This window comes from Nicotiana tabacum, chromosome 8, assembly GCF_000715075.1.
Source record: "Nicotiana tabacum cultivar K326 chromosome 8, ASM71507v2, whole genome shotgun sequence".
In the NCBI taxonomy this organism is placed as follows: domain Eukaryota; kingdom Viridiplantae; phylum Streptophyta; class Magnoliopsida; order Solanales; family Solanaceae; genus Nicotiana; species Nicotiana tabacum.
In genome coordinates, this window is record NC_134087.1 from 181930371 (window position 1) to 181948733 (window position 18363).

The 18363-nt window shown below is 34.2% G+C and overlaps 2 protein-coding genes across 2 annotated transcripts; both read left to right on the top strand.

The window, feature by feature from the left end:
- Positions 1-2178: 2178 nt before the first annotated feature.
- Positions 2179-10307, top strand: LOC107824203 (subtilisin-like protease SBT5.3). Its single transcript, XM_075219926.1, has 11 exons — positions 2179-2327; positions 2493-2602; positions 2701-2798; positions 3143-3307; positions 6654-6762; positions 7801-8341; positions 8463-8544; positions 8722-8992; positions 9107-9221; positions 9324-9537; positions 9685-10307. The coding sequence occupies exons 1-11, from the start codon at positions 2256-2258 to the stop codon at positions 10218-10220; spliced, it is 2313 nt and encodes a 770-aa protein (XP_075076027.1). The 5' UTR covers positions 2179-2255; the 3' UTR covers positions 10221-10307.
- A 1489-nt stretch (positions 10308-11796) lies between these two features.
- LOC107824202 (ras-related protein RABB1c) lies at positions 11797-17163 on the top strand. Its single transcript, XM_016650946.2, has 7 exons — positions 11797-11870; positions 12028-12104; positions 14268-14407; positions 14652-14734; positions 15364-15568; positions 15661-15729; positions 16862-17163. The coding sequence occupies exons 2-7, from the start codon at positions 12059-12061 to the stop codon at positions 16952-16954; spliced, it is 636 nt and encodes a 211-aa protein (XP_016506432.1). The 5' UTR covers positions 11797-11870; positions 12028-12058; the 3' UTR covers positions 16955-17163.
- The last annotated feature ends 1200 nt before the right edge of the window (positions 17164-18363 follow it).

An 18363-nucleotide genomic window follows, 5' to 3' on the forward strand; every position in this document is an offset into this window, starting at 1 on the left:
GAATTACTTAGGGGTCGTTCGGCAGAATTAGAAAAGAATGTACGCATTAGTTTTTAGTATTACTAATTCCTTATTTGGTATATTTTTTTAACAAATAAATGTATTACTAATACAAGTATTAGTTATACAATCTATTTGGTATTATCCTATATATAACTTATACATAGCAAATCATCGTATTAGCAATACCAACGCTATTAATGCATGTATTAGCATGGTTGCGTTAAAGATAAAAGTACCCTTAAAGTCCCTTAAAGCTAAAGAATATGGAGAGCATTTTTGTAAACAATTAATTTTATTAGAAATTATGCAATGCATTTTAATTTTTAATAAAAGACCATACCAAACCTCTGTTTTAAAAGGCAGAATTGGGACTCGCCCCGGGACGGAGCATTCTCGTAAAACAACCCTGGGCTTATGTGCGAAGCTTAGTTCCGTGAGACTTACGCCCCGGACACGCCCAACGCTCAGCGTACTTGGCTCGCCTAATAGAACATTATGCAATTGTATGTAACTAACCTTGTAAATCCTTAAATTTTCTTAATAAATCATTGACTATTCAAAATTACTTTTTTCTTAATCATAAATCATTAAGTCGAGAGTACTTTATGTCATAATTAAAATAAAAATTATTGTACGTTATCCACTAAGACTGTTATGATAGTTAATTTTAAATAAATCTTTCATTTAAAAAGTATTTATTTATTAACTTTTTATGTCTTTACTATATAATAGTCCATTATTTTTTATAATTATTTTTCTAAGTATTATTTTTTTCACGTTTACGAGATACAATACTTAATAATTTAATAGCTCAGTATTAGCTAATAACTATTTACAAATAATTAATTATCATGGTATTGTATGGTGAATTATGTGTCACTTTATTAACTTGTTGAAACTTAAAAATAAATGATGTTAGAGAATCATATTGAAATTGTGAATTATGTTTTTATATTAATTCTCTTTCAAGTAGAAAGCATATTAAATAAAAGGAGTATTTAAGAAAAATATCAAGTTACAATATCGAAATTCTTTCAAGACTCATTACTCCTTAAGAGATATATATAAGATTTCGTATCGAATACATAACTTTTGATGTTTGAGTTGTAATGACGTTGTAGCTAATATGCATATTATGATATATGTTATACTTTTCGTATTATTCATAGTTGAATTCTACTTTATAAATATTTTAAATATATTATTTGTTATAATTTTGTGATTTAATGTAATTTTATAATTATTTTTTATTTTATACTATTTTAAAATTCTTGAAATTAGTAAAATTTAAAGATCCGTGGGACTTACGCTCCATGTCTCAGGGCTTACGCCTCGCCTCGTCAGAGGTAAAACGCCTCGCCTCACGCCCCCGCCTTTTAAAACATTGTACCAAATAATGAATAAGAAATAATCTCTAATCTCCACATACCTAATGCTTGCATTACTAACTCATGCATTACTAATCCCTCCATTACTAATACAGATTATTCAACACTTTTCTTATACACCCTACCAAACGCCCCTAATTGGAGAGTGAAACAGTACATAAGCAAGTGCCATAAAAATATAATTATAAGGTAATTCCTTCCTAAGGTCCCGTAACAAATGAAAGGCAATATCTTCTATATATATGCTAATAATTTAATATATTCAGAAAGTAAATCCAAAATATCTAAACAATATTCATGAAATTACACATAAAATTTTGGTAAATGCTTTAGAAGTCTTCCCTTCTATTATATGATCTAGGTCTAAATTAAGTCAAAAGAATTGGATGCATACAACATGCAATAAATGGATTCATAGGCCACAAATAATAATAATATTTACAATCTTTATAAAAATTCTTTCTAAAGTCAATGATTCTTCCAAATAAAATAAGATCTAAATTTTTTTTTTAATTCATTCTAAGGTCAGTGATTCAACCAATAAGAGCTCTCTTTAAGTACAAAGGCGGATGTAGAGTTGTAATAGCGGGTTCAACTGAATCCAGTACTTCCGACATGAAGCATAAATTTATGTGTAAAAATTCACTAAAATTGTAATAAATAATAGGTTTGAACCCATAATTTTAAAAATATAATAGATTCGTGACAAAAATTCTTTAAGATGGAACCCATAGAGCTTAAATCCTATATCCGCCTCTATTTAAGTATATAGGAACTGTGAAACGTATTGGAAGTAAACTCCCTCATACTTTTGAGGGAAGAAGAACTGAAAAGGAAGAAGAAGAAGAGAAAGTTGCAGAAAATATGAAAATAACGATATGTCTTCTTTCATGTTTTTTGGCTCTATTGTTTACACCCACATTTGCCATAAAAAAGGTAAACATACGTACCTGTCATTTCTCTTTATAAATTGTGAATATATCATTACTATTTGCAGCATTATAGCTCAAATAAAAATCTAAGTATAATTTTAGAAAATCATATTTTTCGTCGAAAAGTTTCGAAATTGTTAGTAATGAAAATAATTTATGTTTTACATAGTCATACGTGGTGTACATGGGTGCACATTCACATGGAAAAGACGCATCATCCATTGATTTTGATAGAGTTACTGATTCCCATCATGAGTTTCTTGGATCACACTTAGGAAGGTAAATGAATATTGTCAAACTTCCGCTATTCTTTTTTATTTATGTGAAATCCGAAATCTTATTAGTCTTTTTTTCTAACATGCTTGAAATCTCAACAGTATTGAGAAGGCCAAGGATGCAATTTTTTACTCTTATACTAGACACATCAATGGCTTTGCTGCTATGCTTGAGGATGAAGAAGCTGCAGCATTATCCAGTAAGCTTTCTGAAATGGTTTGAGTTTTCCAACTACTACCCTTTTCCCCCCTCTTTTGCTTCAATTCGCATTTCTCACTGTTCAAAGGTGAATTCAGGGTCTAGAGTCAGTGAATTATGTAGGCAGAAGGGTACAATATCGGTTAAATATTAAATATTCATGAACAACCTTATAAGCGATATTCCTAAGTTCCCTACTTGTTATATATTTACATTTTAAGTTTCTTACAAATATATAATAGTATATAGTTAGAGCAGAAGAATAACAACAGTGAAATTCAATTGAACTGACAGAACTCGCCTTAGATTCGGCTATGACTTTGTCTATATGAACTTTTTTTGCAGAGCATCCGGGGGTAGTATCAGTATTCTTGAACAAGGGTAAGGAACTACACACAACCAGATCATGGAACTTCTTGGGGTTGGAACATGACGGAATAATCCATGAAAGCTCTTTATGGAAAAGGGCTAAATTTGGAGAAGACATCATTATTGGCAACATTGATTCTGGTACGGGTTGTTTCTATTCTTACTTTCTATATTGGTCTCACACATCAGTTCATTTTCTGTGTCACCATGATCCAATTTTAAGGTCCTTTTTCACGTAGTGCTGGTTTTCCCCATTGGATTTACTATATATTGCTGGTACAACAGTAATATACCCAGTATAGCCGCACAAGTGGGGTATGGGAAGGGTGGTGACTGATGTGTATGTAAACTTTATCCCTACCTTGTGAAGGTAGAGAAATTGTTTCCTATAGATATCGTCTCAAGAAATGCACAATCACATTAGTAGAATAAAGAAATACAAAAAAGAATATCTATTTAAAGAGAAATAGTGGAGAATCTTATATCATAAAAAGTATGTAGTATTAGAGCCCGTTGGGATTGGCTTGAAAAAAATAGCTTTTAAGCACAAAAGCACTTTTTAAGTGCTGGAGCTTGTTTTATAAATAAGCAGTTATGCGTTTGGATAAAAATGCTGGAGCTGAAAAAAAGCTGTTGAAATATTTGGTAAACAAGTGTTGGTAAGCATTTTTTCTATTAAAATGACCGAAATATCCTTAAAGCTATTAACACTATAAAGAAGCTTATTACTATAATATTTTATTTCAAACTTATTAATATAAATACGAAATAATTAATATTTGAACTGATCACCTAAGATAATTTTTATAAATATAATTGTTGAACTCTTATTTTTCACTCTTTCAACCATATAATTTTTTTATTTATTTCTTGAAATTCCAAGCTTACTGGAAAAACATATGAAATGACTATCCCATTTTATTATTCTATTCCTTATTTGAACAATGTAAAAATTCCTAATATTTAGGAAATCAAAATAAAATAAATTTGTACTTCTTAAAATTATTTGAAAATTGTACGTATAGTTAATTAGAAATTACAATGCAACTAGAATTGTTGGTCGCACACGAGTTTAAATTCTTAGAAAAAAAAAATCAAGCACAAGTACAATACTACAATCTATGTAAGAGATATTAAAGTTAAGTATGTTTAGCAAGCTTCTTCTATTATGACTTCGCATGTATATCAGTTTTATTAATTTATAATTTTTTTTTATAAAGATTTACAGATAATTATTATATAAATAAATGTTTAATCATTTTTATACTAATATTTAGGACTATTTTCCCTTCCTTTTAGGTTTAGGAATCCTATTTCCTATCTCATGTTTTAATTATTTAGTAAGAAAACTTCATTAGGTAAATGTCGTATTCACCTTTCAAAGCAAAGCTAAACTTCAAAGTAAGTTCACGTTCTGACAAATTTTAAAAGTTTGAGTTGGATATTATAATTATTTCAAAAGTTTGTGAAGGACATTTTTGGAATAATAAATATTATTAGGGACAAGAGGGTAAAATACTTGGTCAAAGATAGTTGGCTTTTAAGCTGGGAAAAAAAAGTTGGGATCAACTAACTTGTGGCTTTTGGCTTTTTTAAGCCACTTTTAACTTTTTTTTTAAGCTGTTTTCTTTTTTGCCAAACACTCCCAACATCTAAAAATGGCTCTTAGTATATAGAAGTCAAATTCTTTTTATTATAATTAAAAAAAATTCTTTAGATTCTTTCTAATTTTTTCTTACCCATCTTTTAACTTCTTTGATTTATATATAATTATTTTTGCAATTTCTTATTGTACATGAAGTTGGCTAGTAATAAGTTGCACAAATGCACGTGGATCATTGACTTTATTGATGTAAGATCCGGAATTTCTTATTACACTAATTTTAATATTTGATAATCACCTTCACCTTGGTGTGAGTTAGCTAGTGTACGTCTAGAGAACAATAAACTATTATAATTTGATTATTTTATGTACCAGTTGACAAAAAAAAGTATTTTGCGTATCAAGATCTGACTATCCTTCCTACCTTGGCCATTCCAATTTCACATACGGCTAGGGGCGTCTCAATACCATCCGAGGTCTAAAGCAAAGCCTTAATAAAAGGCCTTATATATATATATATATATATAATGAGCATCGTTGTTTAAAAAATTAGACAAGCGTGGAATGAAAAAAAATGAGAATTTGGTTTTATAAAGTACAAAATATTGAATGAATTTAACCTTGATTGCATCACAACTAAAATGCGACCCTAGAAAACATTATCCCTCCATCCTAATTTGTGTGACACTCTCTTTTTTAGTCTTCCCTAAAAAGAATACCTTTCTATATTTGGTAATAATTCAACAGTAAATTTTTCTCTTTATCCTTAATGAGATGATTTCTAGCTACATAAGTTTCTATGATTTGTTTAGATCACAAGTTTCAAAAGTCCTTTTTTTAAAAAACTTCATGCCCAGTCAAACACCTTCATATAAATTGGTACGGCGGGAGTATAATTTATATGAGGAAAATAACTGATAAGTTAGATTATTAGATATAGTTACATGACAATAAAGTAAAATAATTCAGTAAAAATGTAAAATAAGATTGGCAGAAAACTAATTTGGTTATACTAATCATAGGAAGAAATCAACGTTAATATGAAAACAAAGAAATAAATTTATCAATAATAAGCGATAATTATATAAATTATATACTACATATAAAAAAATAATAATTTTGGGGCCCTTAAATTCTTGGGGCCTAAAGCATGTAGCTGGCCTTGCATACGACAACGACCTGTCTAATTTAGAAAGCTTGCTTTATCGACCATGGCTGCACCTTTCACCAGTTGAAAGAATTTGAGGACCCGATTATTAATTTAGACTAAAAAGAACTGAAGAATAATGATTGCGTCCATCACTCAAAATTTAAATCTTGTGAAGAAACTTGTGCAACAATTATGCATAGCTCAACGCCAACAAGAGTTCATTATTATTGTTTTCTTATAATAATTATGGTCGGGTCAGCTTAGCACACCTAGACTGTTCCACTAAGTATTTGTCATTTATATATCGCACAAATAACGAAAAATTCTGTCTACCAAGACTTGAAGAAAATTGGCCAAATCCAAATGTCTTTTAGGCTGGGATTTGAAATCTCTTCTCATATACTCGCTTGGTTTTTATTTCATTTCATTTATAACTAACCTCCACTTCCAACCAAACTCCACTTCCAACCAAGAGGTTGTGAGTTCGAGTCCCAAGAGCAAGGTGGAAGTTGTTGGAGGGAAGCATGCCGCAGGCTAGGGTTAAGGTCTGCGTACATACTACCCTCCCAAAACACCACTAAGTGGGATTATATTGAGTTGTTGTTGTTGTTCATTGACAAGTAAGCCACACCCTTGAATAAATCAAGTAGTTCATTTTCTTTATATTTTCTTTCTTAAAATGTAATTGATGTTTCCTCAAGGCTCGCCTTTTTTGTGTGATGGGGTTGGAGCAGGAGTTTGGCCTGAATCAGAAAGCTTTAGTGATGAAGGAACGGGACCAATTCCCTCAAGGTGGAAAGGAACTTGCCAACATGGTACAGATGCCAGTTTTAGATGCAATAGGTACTCTATTTCTATTTCCATCTTCTCTTTCCCTTTTCCCATTTTATCTGCACTGCTCTGTCAAGATAGGATAGTTTGCTCTTTTGGAAAATCCTCCTCAGGTGGCACGCTCTTCTTTTGAAATATATGTCCTATTTATAATATTGAGTTGAGACGGGCTTAAATGGGACATGAATAATGAAAATTCATGTAGTCCATCCTAACCTACTTGAGATTGAGGCGTATTAATAGTAGTTGTTATTATAGTATTTCTCTTGAAAATTCATATAGTCCGACCTAATTTGCTCGAGATTGAGACGTATTAGTAGTTGTTGTTATTATGGTATTTCTCTACCCATCGTGTGCTTTGTTGGATGAAATGGAAACTTATTTGGAAGAGCAATCTCTAATTGGAAAATTTTGTTAGCGTTGGAGCAACGGTAAAGTTATCTCCGTGTGACCTATATGTCAGGGGTTCGAGCTGTGGAATCAGCCATTAATGCTTGTATCAGGGTAGATTGCCTACATCAGACCCCTTGGGGTGCGGCCCTTCCCGGACCTTGCGTGAATGCAAAATGCTTTGTTCACCAGGCTGCACTTTTTTTCTTATGAAGCTTTAGAAGATGATAGATATTGATATCTAGTGCTTGTTCTTTAACCTATATTTCAATGCTTAATAGTTTGGCTTTGAACAACAAACTTTTACCCTCTATCTGCTCTGTAGATTATCATATCAAAGTTGTCTTCACTAGCTATGCTGTTCACATATAGGCATAGAAGGCAAATAGCAACTTGTTCAATCAAATTTCCTTAAGTATTCTCCCTTCGTTTTACGAAAAAATCAGACCAAAGTTTAGGATTTGAGTAGTGTATTAAATATGGATTCTTGGAAATTGTGAAAATTATATTAAAATGATATGACGCCAAACATTTTGGAATGACACAAACAGAAAAGTTCGTCATATAAGTTAGAAAGAGTAAAGTATGATTTATTCAGCTTTATGCTAGCTTAAGATCGAGATAACTTTTGACTTTTGGAGTTTTCGTCAAATAATGAAGGAAGTTGATTGGAGCAAGATATTTCATCAACGGATTCGCTGCTGCAGCAGGAGCTCTCATCAACTCCAGCTTCTACACACCACGAGACACTTTAGGGCATGGATCGCACACATTGTCCACAGCCGGTGGTAATTTTGTGGAGGGAGCTAATATTTTTGGGTATGGCAATGGCACAGCGAAGGGTGGATCACCACGAGCACGAGTAGCAGCTTACAAGGCTTGTTGGCCTCCTATTATTCCAAGCGACTCGTGCACTGATGCAGATGTCTTGGCCGCCTTTGATATGGCAATTCATGATGGTGTTGATGTGCTTTCAGTATCAATGGGAGGACTACCTGTACCATATGTCAATGACAGTATTGCTATCGGTTCGTTTCATGCTGTTAAGCATGGCATTGTTGTGGTAACCTCGGGTGGTAATTCTGGTGCTTATCCTGGTACAATAGCCAACACTGCACCTTGGCTCATCACTGTCGGGGCAAGCACCATTGATCGCGTGTTTGCCAGCTATGTCATCCTGGGAAACAATAAGCGCTACAGAGTAGGTTTCTCTTGTCCGCTATTCTTATTGTCATGTTTTCGTTGGGGGCGAGCTTTACTGCAACAGTTCTCACGCGAGGCTTGGGCCGTAATTTAACAGTATTCAGGTTTTTGTTTTATAGGGAGTAAGCCTTGCAACTGAAGCAGTGCCCCACGGCAAGTCCTTCCCAATTATTACCGGCGCATCTGCTAAACTTGCCAGCTGCGTGAGTATTACTGTCTTCCCTACTGCTTAATACAAAGGGATCTTTACACAAATAGCCCGGTCAGATTCACTTTTTAGTTTTTCTAGCTGGTATATATATTATACGTTAATTATACACGGTTATACACATATTATATATGGATTATACATATTATGTATTTGCTGGCAATTTTTAGTGCTAACATATAGGTGCTTCTGCAGTAATTTTTGCCTAGGTGGGACTTTGGACCCTAAGAAGACCAAGGGGGCTATTTTGGTTTGCCATAGAGGGGGTAGTCCAGGGTTTGATAAGTGCACGCAAGCGACTTTAGTAGGCGCAGTTGGTATCGTTATACTCAACAGTGCATTCTTTGGAAACGAAATGTATGCTGAACCTTATATCTGCCCTGCAACGCTTATCAGTTACTCTGATGCACTTGAAGTCTTGGCTTATCTTAATTCAACAAGGTATAACAGTCTAAGAATCTGGCGTTATGCTAAACATGATTGTTGAATTAAATCTTTTATGGCACGACAAAATTAAGTTAGCATACACATGCCTTAACCATGTTGTGTGAACAGGAAACCTACGGCTTACATTACTCGGCCAACAACTGAATTGGGAACAAAGCCTGCTCCAATTGTGGCTGCATTTTCATCAATTGGGCCCAACAGGGTTACACCAGAGATACTTAAGGTTTGTTTCTTATTTTTTTACCATTTTAGTATTGTTAGTTTCAAGTTTATTAGGGAAAATAATTTCATTTCAATGAGTATTCATATGATACTATCTTTCCAGCCTGATATCATTGCCCCAGGAGTGAGCATAATAGCTGCTTATACTGGAGTACAACCGCCTACACAAATGGGTTTTGATGATCGCCGGGTTAAATTTAACACAATGACAGGCACTTCAATGTCATGTCCTCATGTTGCTGGTGTCGTTGGCCTTTTGAAAGCGCTCCATCCAACTTGGAGTGCTGCAGCCATCAAATCTGCCATTATGACCTCCGGTAGGATTACATAGCCCTTTTAATTATACCATTGAAGTTGCTGGATGCAACTTTTCTTAAATTCTTGATCATTAGAATAAGAACTAAATGAGTTATATGGAAACTTTTATATGATTTTGATGCCTTGATACTCTTATTCTTCTGCAGCAAGAACGCGAGATAATACTTTCAAGCCAATGACTAATTCAACTAACCTTAAGGTAACACCATTTGCATATGGAGCGGGAAACATATGGCCAAACCGCGCCATGGACCCTGGCTTGGTTTATGACTTGACGATCGATGATTATATGAGCTTTCTCTGTGCCCAAGGCTACAATGAAACTCAAATCAATATCTTCTCACAAGGGTACTTCAAATGTCCCGAGCCAATTAGTTTCATCAATTTGAACTTACCCTCAATCACAGTGCCCAAGCTCAATGGCTCAGTCGTTGTGACTAGAACTTTGAAGAATGTAGGATCACCGGGCACTTACAAAGCTCGTATTCGCTCCCCAGCTGGAATTTCTGTTGTTATTGAACCAAACACTTTGGAATTCAACAAGATTGGAGAGGAGAAATCTTTCAAGCTAACTCTGAAAGTTAGAGGAAATAAAGCTCCAAAAGATTATGTGTTTGGGCAGTTAATATGGTCTGATGGCAAGCACAATGTTAGAAGTCCCATTGTAGTGAAAGCTAGTTAAGAATGTGTTTGGTAGCTTTCATTTCTCTGTTTGTATAATATTATTCATTGAGCTCAAAGTATTCAAACAGTTTACTGGTCTAATAAATAGTTTGTCAACATCATAGTTAGTTTTCAGCAATGTAATAAATGGCAATCATCTTAATTAATCTTAATTATTGTTCGTTTCTTCAAATGCTTTATCACAGAATGTTTTTGTGAATAGCTCAATGAGTAATAGAATTGTTGGTGAAATTACAAGTAATTACAGTTGAAAAATAAAATGAAGTAAATAAAAACCTAAATATCTCGCTCTCTTTAAGGAGATTCAAGTCCACCGAAGTAGCATCTTCACCGGTCCAGCACTAATACCCTTGACTTGTCCCCTTCAGGATACAACAACCCGACAACATCGTATGACTCCAACAAACTCTGGACAAGTTGTTGAGTCCAAAGCTCCACCAAAATGAACACCTTCCTGCAACATAAATAATATTCTCTTTCGTCGAGAATAACTAGGAGAATTAGATTTTCTCTTTTTCTTAACTCTCTTTTTCACTACACCAATTTAACTTTTTTCATACACACTACCATACTTTCACACACCAAACACAAGGAAGAAACACCACTATTTATAGGTGTAGAATCTCTTCCATAAAATAAATAATAAGGCAGTGGGATAATAAAATTATAGAACATGGTTGGTGGTTATAAAATTTAATCTTTAGTGAGTTATTTGTGGTAGATCATGACATTAGTGGTTTCATGAGTTATACCAAAGTAATAACCATTTTCTTGCTAATTTATAACCACTACCTCACACGAAATAATGTACTTTAATATTAAAATACCCTAACGCCAACCAGAGCTTGCATTCTATTTATAGTGATATTTACATAGATGAGATAATTACATAATCCATATGAGATGAGTAGACACGAGAGTAGATAAGAGTCCTAATATGTCAATTATTGCCCCAACTAAACACAACTTTATCAACATTTGGCATTGATGGTAAGTAGCAGCGGAGCCAGAATTTTTATCAAGGAGTATCAAAATATAAATAATTAAATACACCAAAAAATCAAGGAAAATCAACGTATAGTAAATATACATAAAACAAAAAAAAATTATCTAATAGTACAATGTAATTTTTTGCTGAAGTGGTATCGATTGATACCCCTTGATTGAATATGGCTCCGCATGGTAAGCATTTGATCCTAACAACCATGCGTTAGCATGCGATTGGATCTAACCTTAATTCCCAAAATTGTATGATTGTATCTCTTATACCACGAGACATCCCCTTGCAAATAAAAGTATCTTGTATACTCTATTTCAGTTTATATGTCTTACATTATTTTTTCTTTAGTGTATTCTAAAATAAATATAACTACATTTTTATATTTTTTAAGTTTTTACTCTCTACATTCATATTTTACCTGTAAATTGTAATGACATTCTATTCTAGGAATAATTTTTAGCGTGTTATACGCACACTTAGCTTAGGTTCACAAGATTTTAAAATCTTATTTTTAAACCTTGTACCTAGTCAAGTAAGACATAAAATGAAATGAGAAAAATACATTAAAAGAAACCTTTCGGTACATAAACTTCGTTCTTTTTTCCTCTTTCTCGCCACGTCTCAACGGGAAGAAGGAAAAGAAGAGAGGTTTTTGAAATTTTTACAGAGCCATTACCCCTTCTCTTTTCATCTTCTTCTGAAATATCTGCGATTTCTATAATATATAATCTCTAATATACTTTAATTATATATATAAATCATATTTCTCCGGCTCATATACATTCATCTACTATTCTCTCTTCAGATCTCCTTCTTCCTTACGTAATTCGTCAACCATGTCGTACGCCTATCTTTTCAAGTATATCATCATCGGCGATACCGGTAATTTTCCTTCAATTTTCAATTTCGATTGGCTTTTTATTTATTTGATTTATATCTCTCTTTTCTTTTTTTATGTTGATTTCCTTTTTTTTTCTTTGCATCTGTTTAAAATGTTTTCTGCTTGATTACCAATGATTTTACTTTAATTTATTTGCTCTTCCTCACTTTTTATGGATCTGGAATGATGTGGAATGTGCAATTGGATGATATAATCAATTTTCTTCTATTGAATGTTGGATTTTATGATTTCGTGTTAATTCTACGCATTTCATATCTCAGTTGAAATCAATGATATATTCATGATGATTTGACAATTAATTCTTTCTGATAGAAAGGATTTGGTTAGGCCAAATTTGATGTTTTTGGTCATTTAGATATTTATGTTATCAAGTAAAAGAAAGTAGAGGTTCAGTAGCGTAAGCCTAGGTGGGGAGATAGGAGGAACCCGGTGAAATAGTGCGTGCATAAGCTGGCCTCGACACAAATAAAAGCAGAGGTTCAGTACGTGAGACTGTTCTTAAACTGCTTATATTTGAAGTCTGGTTACTCTAGGTTCTTGTGTCAACGCAAAGTCTTGTGGATACAGTTAAAAAGATTACTCTTTGCTATGTAAATTACTTTTCTGTCATTAAAAGACCAATCGAGAAAATCATATTTTCGAAGCTCATCACTTCAATAAAGGCATTGAAGTCAGGAGGCCGTCCCTATAAAAGTCCGTCCCAACAATTTAGCCAGAAAAGAAAAAAATTTGGGGTAGAAGTTAAGTTTCTATTGAATTGAGTAAGATCCTTTTGAATAGAAGATGCCCATGAAAAAGAATTTTTTAGAGGAAGATTAAAAAAAAATTCAATGAAAAAAGTTTTCGAAAAAGTAGCAGGTTCTAGAAATATTACAAATTCAAGGTGAACCTTAATTTAGAGTTCATTTATCCTTGGTAGCAGGCCCATAATGTCTGGGGACAGCAAGTTAGGAGCCTTAAATTGACAATAGTCGAAGGGAATTGGGGAAATAAAAGAACTGATGAGGCTTCTGCATAGCCGCTTTTCCTAAGTGCAATCCCTGCTTCCTCCTAAAGTAAATTCCATTATAGAAGCACATATTTACTTTATCAGTAAGGGCCTTCTAAAAGGATACATATATTCTAAGTTTCAATAGAAATATAATCTAAGAAAATATGATGACATTCCCCTCCTCTCTTTTCTTCTCCTCCCTCTCATCACTCTCATCATTACTTACAAATTTTTCTTTTTCTGCAATTTCTCACAATCTGGCTATCCTCAACACAACTTAAAACATTATAGTTTATTTGAGATGGAACCTTAAAACATCATAGTTTAACCAGCTTGTCAGTCCATATTAGGCACAATCATCCCCAACCTCCATCAGGTTGCCTCCATTAGGTTGCATTAGGCATGAGAATTGATTTCTCCTAGTTAGTTTTGAAGATTTTTGATTCTTTATTACTGAAGTTTAAAAATTCCTGCATCATTTGGTGAGTAAGGCAAGAAATTGCATCTGTAGAGTTCTGTTTATTCAGTGGCTTAGGTTCGTATTACATTCCACAATCTGAACCAGATAATTGTTTCTCCTAGAAATAGAACACCTCTTCTTCTTTGACTTGTAGGATAATTTTTTACATGAATTTGCTGGCTAGGCACTTTGTAGAATCAATATATAAAGGAATTTGACCATGAGAAAACGGAGTAAGAAAATAGTTCGAAAATATGTCTGAATTTTTGCATATGGTCAAGTGATTATTGTAAAACTGTCAAGGCTCATAATAATAAAAACATGCTTTAATTGATGAATTACATATGGGTTATGGTGAAGATGGCTACTCGGGACTGTTGCCACTATATCACTACAAGGAACTGCCTCGTAAACACTCTTCGTCTTAGGGGACTCAAATCCCTGTAATGAGAATCTAAACTATTGAAAATTTATGTGATGGTTATTACGCTGAGTGATTCCTCATGACTTGGTATTTTTTTAGTCGTATCTGCATACACAGAAAGCTGTCTTGCAGTTTCTAGTTTGCCCTTTGCCAGTGTACTTTGCCCCCTAGCATTTCTTATAATCATTTGGTTCTAATATTTTGTATGTGATATTGGTGTATGCATTTATTAGACATCATCCATAACTTTACAATGTTTTGTTGCACAGGAGTCGGAAAATCATGTCTTCTGTTGCAGTTTACGGACAAACGGTTTCAACCGGTCCATGACTTGACCATTGGGGTTGAATTTGGGGCTAGGATGATCACAATAGACAACAAACCAATAAAACTACAGATATGGGACACGGTTTGTGACACATCTTGTCTCTTTCTCTTTTACTGTTAATATGCCGGATGTCCAAAAAGTGCTAAATTAGACCACAGTTCATCTGATCATCTTATTTTGGTCATTTAGGAGCTTGAGACTATCCTCATAAATGCCTTATATTCTGTCCTAAGCAGCAGAGTCGTTCTTACTGTTTTTGTTATTGTTTGCATGTGCGATCATTTATGGCTGACAGCCTGATTCTAATGAATGCTCACCTTTTCAGGCTGGCCAAGAATCATTCAGATCTATCACTAGATCATACTACAGAGGTGCTGCTGGGGCACTGCTTGTTTACGATATTACAAGGTATTGTCCTGCATACATCTTTATCACATATATGCATGGAATCCAGGTTAGTCAGCATAACTTTGCTTGCATATATTAGGATTACTTCTTGATATGTCTTTTGACTTGGATCCAATTTTCAGAAATGTTTCTTTACACAAACTTTGTTGCCCGGAGATGTCATTTGTAAGGCAGATTTGGCTGCATCTGCAGTATAGTTTGTAGCCTTTTCTAATTTCTTTTTGACTTATTTGATTGTAAAACAATATTAAATGGTGTTCTGATGATGATAACTTTATGTCCTTGACTGTCAAAGAGAAATTTAAAAAGTTTCTATAGGTAATGATAACACTCTATTGTCTTGCATCATAAGTTTCTCTCTTACTGGACATTACTGAATCAATTATCTTTCTTCTGTATTAAACTTCATCTGGGAGTAAGTTGTAATTGACACATCTTTGTTTCGTTGTCTCCTTCCATCCCTCCATCCCTGGATGCTGATATGTATAATAATTGGTTCCTGCATTATTCTATTGGTGATCATCTGATGATTCCTTCACTCTTCCTGCTGCTGTAAATCTAAGTACATTTGTCTACATTAATGTGTTAGTGATGAAGTGATGATTTTCTTTTCTCCAAAACTTTTATAGGAGGGAAACGTTCAATCACCTTGCTAGTTGGCTGGAAGACGCAAGGCAGCACGCAAATGCAAACATGACTATAATGCTGATAGGAAACAAGTGTGATCTGGCTCACAGAAGGGCTGTAAGCACAGAAGAAGGTGAGCAGTTCGCAAAGGAAAATGGCTTGATATTTATGGAGGCCTCTGCCAAAACTGCCCAGAATGTTGAAGAGGTAAGAAATCCTATATTCTGCTACTTCTCTGGAGCTTTGAGAATGTGCGAGGGCCACCCTTTTCGCTAAGAAATTCTATTGCACCTTTTCAGGCATTTATCAGAACAGCCTCAACTATCTATAAGAAAATACAGGATGGAGTGTTTGATGTATCAAATGAGGTATCCCATACCCTGTCTACATTTGTATAATCTGCCTAATGTTTATCGCTTTGTGCACTGAATGTTGTTACTTGTTGGAGAAAAAGTAACTTCTGTGGAGATATATTAATGTATGAGAGAAAACAAAGTAAGACAATTCGGGAGTAAAGAAAAATACTATTGGCACATCCCGTGTTACCATGTAGAAGGACTTATATGGTGCCTTCTGATCCTACTGCCAGATAGTACTTTCCTTGCTTATTTAAATGATAAAAAAGATCTAGGGTGTCTTCATTCCTCTGGAAAACAATACAGAGTTTTATATTGAACTAATTAGTTCAACGGACCAATACTTAAAACAAAACAATATCCACATTTGGGGGACACCCCCCTCGCATCTGACTTGTCCAACCTCCAAAGACGTATCTATCTGTGCTATGCACAGCTTAAATGCTGTTATAGCTTTTTGAAGTGAACTGCTAATTTGCCTATCTTGTAATCTAGTGTGAAGTTCATTTATATAGTGATCCAGTTTACTGGAAATTTGGTTAGAGAAATTAAATGTTTTATAAAGATTGTATCCAATTTTTGATTGGCAATTTTTTTGCACCTCGATTGCTTTTTTCAGAAAACTGGGATGGCAATCTAGAACATAGGGATGAATATACTAATATCCGATATACAGGCAGAAAAATATATTTTTAAGATACAATTTTATTAAAGTCATCTGGATTTGGGCCCTGTCATCCCAAAAAGGATTTCAACTTTTGTGCAACACTTGAATATAGAACTATGTCCAGTTTGCTTCCACTAAATCTGAATTTTGGGATTTTCAGACACAGTTTAGAGTTTTGAGTAAAATGAGGCTCTTTAATTAATATAACTTTGACTCCTAAAAGTACCATTTATGAGGAGAGGGAGGAATTTTGATATACCTAAATGCGAACCAAATTCCAATTCATACAAGTTAGGATAGTGACGATGCTTTCTTTTCATGGGGTTGTTTTATTTGAAGAGAGGTGAATGAGTTGAAAGTTATTTCAGAATCTGGTTACTAGGGAGCTTGTTATTGCTTGTTTTTGTCAAATGGTGACTTTTTGTTGTGTATAAATCCCTGATCTAAAGAGTTCAAATTTTCAATCGTCTTTTGCAGTCATACGGAATAAAAGTTGGGTACGGAGGCATTCCTGGGCCATCAGGCGGAAGAGATGGAACTGCTTCTCAAGGAGGAGGTTGTTGCAGCTAAAAGTGTAGCTTTATTCTTCAAATCTGATCATGTCCTGTGGTTATTTATTTGTGTTTAGTGTCTTAACATTGAGAGGTTTATTCAATTTGTTTGTTTTATTGTTAATATATCTGCTCAAATATAATCAAACATCAGTAATATGGGACTAGTCTTTCTTCTTTGATTTCTCCTTGTAATATTTGACATTATCAAAGGTGTATAGTGTTTCATAGATCTTTTGTGTTTGATTGAAATTCACTCAACCCCTCATGCCCTCCCCTTTTCCTATCCGCCCACCAACCCCATTTTGTCGAAACGGTTTCTTGGGCGTAACAACGGGGATAAGAGATCACTTGTGTTTGCATGGATTTGCCACAAAGCCAGCAAACATTGCCCCAGCGTTAAGGCTATTGCGCGGGTGCAAAGGTTTGCTGGTTGGCCAGCTTAACGTCGCCGAGTAACTGGGAATAAGCATATCCTGCTGACGGGCTAAAGTGCAAAAGTTGGGAAAGTTAATTCCCCTCCAAGCAAAGGGCTCGCGTAGTTAGCAAAGGGGGAGAAATTCAAAAATAGTCAGATTTACAACTGGTCGTTCAAAAATAGCCCAGTTTCAAAAGTAATTGAAATTTAGCTACTTTTCATGTAAAGATAAATCTGAGCGAAAACACTGTTCAAAACCTAGAAAATACGCCAGTGTATTATACTGGAGTTCCAGGATAAGTGTGCTGGAACTCCAGCATAATATGATGGAGTTCCAACATAAGCACACTAGAACTCCAGCATAATATATTGGAGTTCCAGCAAGTATAATTGTCAAGTATAATATATTGGAGTTTGGAGCACAGTTGTTCTAGTCTCCAGTATATTATACTGGAATCAGCAAAGTATACCGGTCCAGCATAATATGCTGGAGTTCATACACAGGTGCACCGAACTCCAGTATATTATGCTGGACCGGTCTCTGTTTCAGCAAAATAGTGGCTATTTTTCATTGACTTCCTAAACGCTGGCTATTTTTGAATGACCAGTCCGAAAACTGGCTATACCGTGCTATTTTTACTAGCAAAGGTCGTCAAGTGTCAACTGTAACGCATAATTCGAATTGCGGATAATCGCACAGTTTTATATTGAGCGGGTTAAAATAAATTGACTCGCTAATCGAGCAACGACTTGAGCTTTTTTTTGTGTGTGGTAATAACTGTGCATATTACCATTGACAACAAAAGAAGACTACACCTAAATGTTGGGAATAAACTTCCTCCCCCCCATAGAAATAATATTCACGGTAATAACAACGGAATAGTAACGTTGTAATGAGATACGATAATCAACAAGAATAAAAACATCAACAACAATACAAATATTTAACGTGGAAAATGCTTCTGAATAAGGGAAAAATCACGGGCCCGAGAGGAGCAAAGTAATCCACT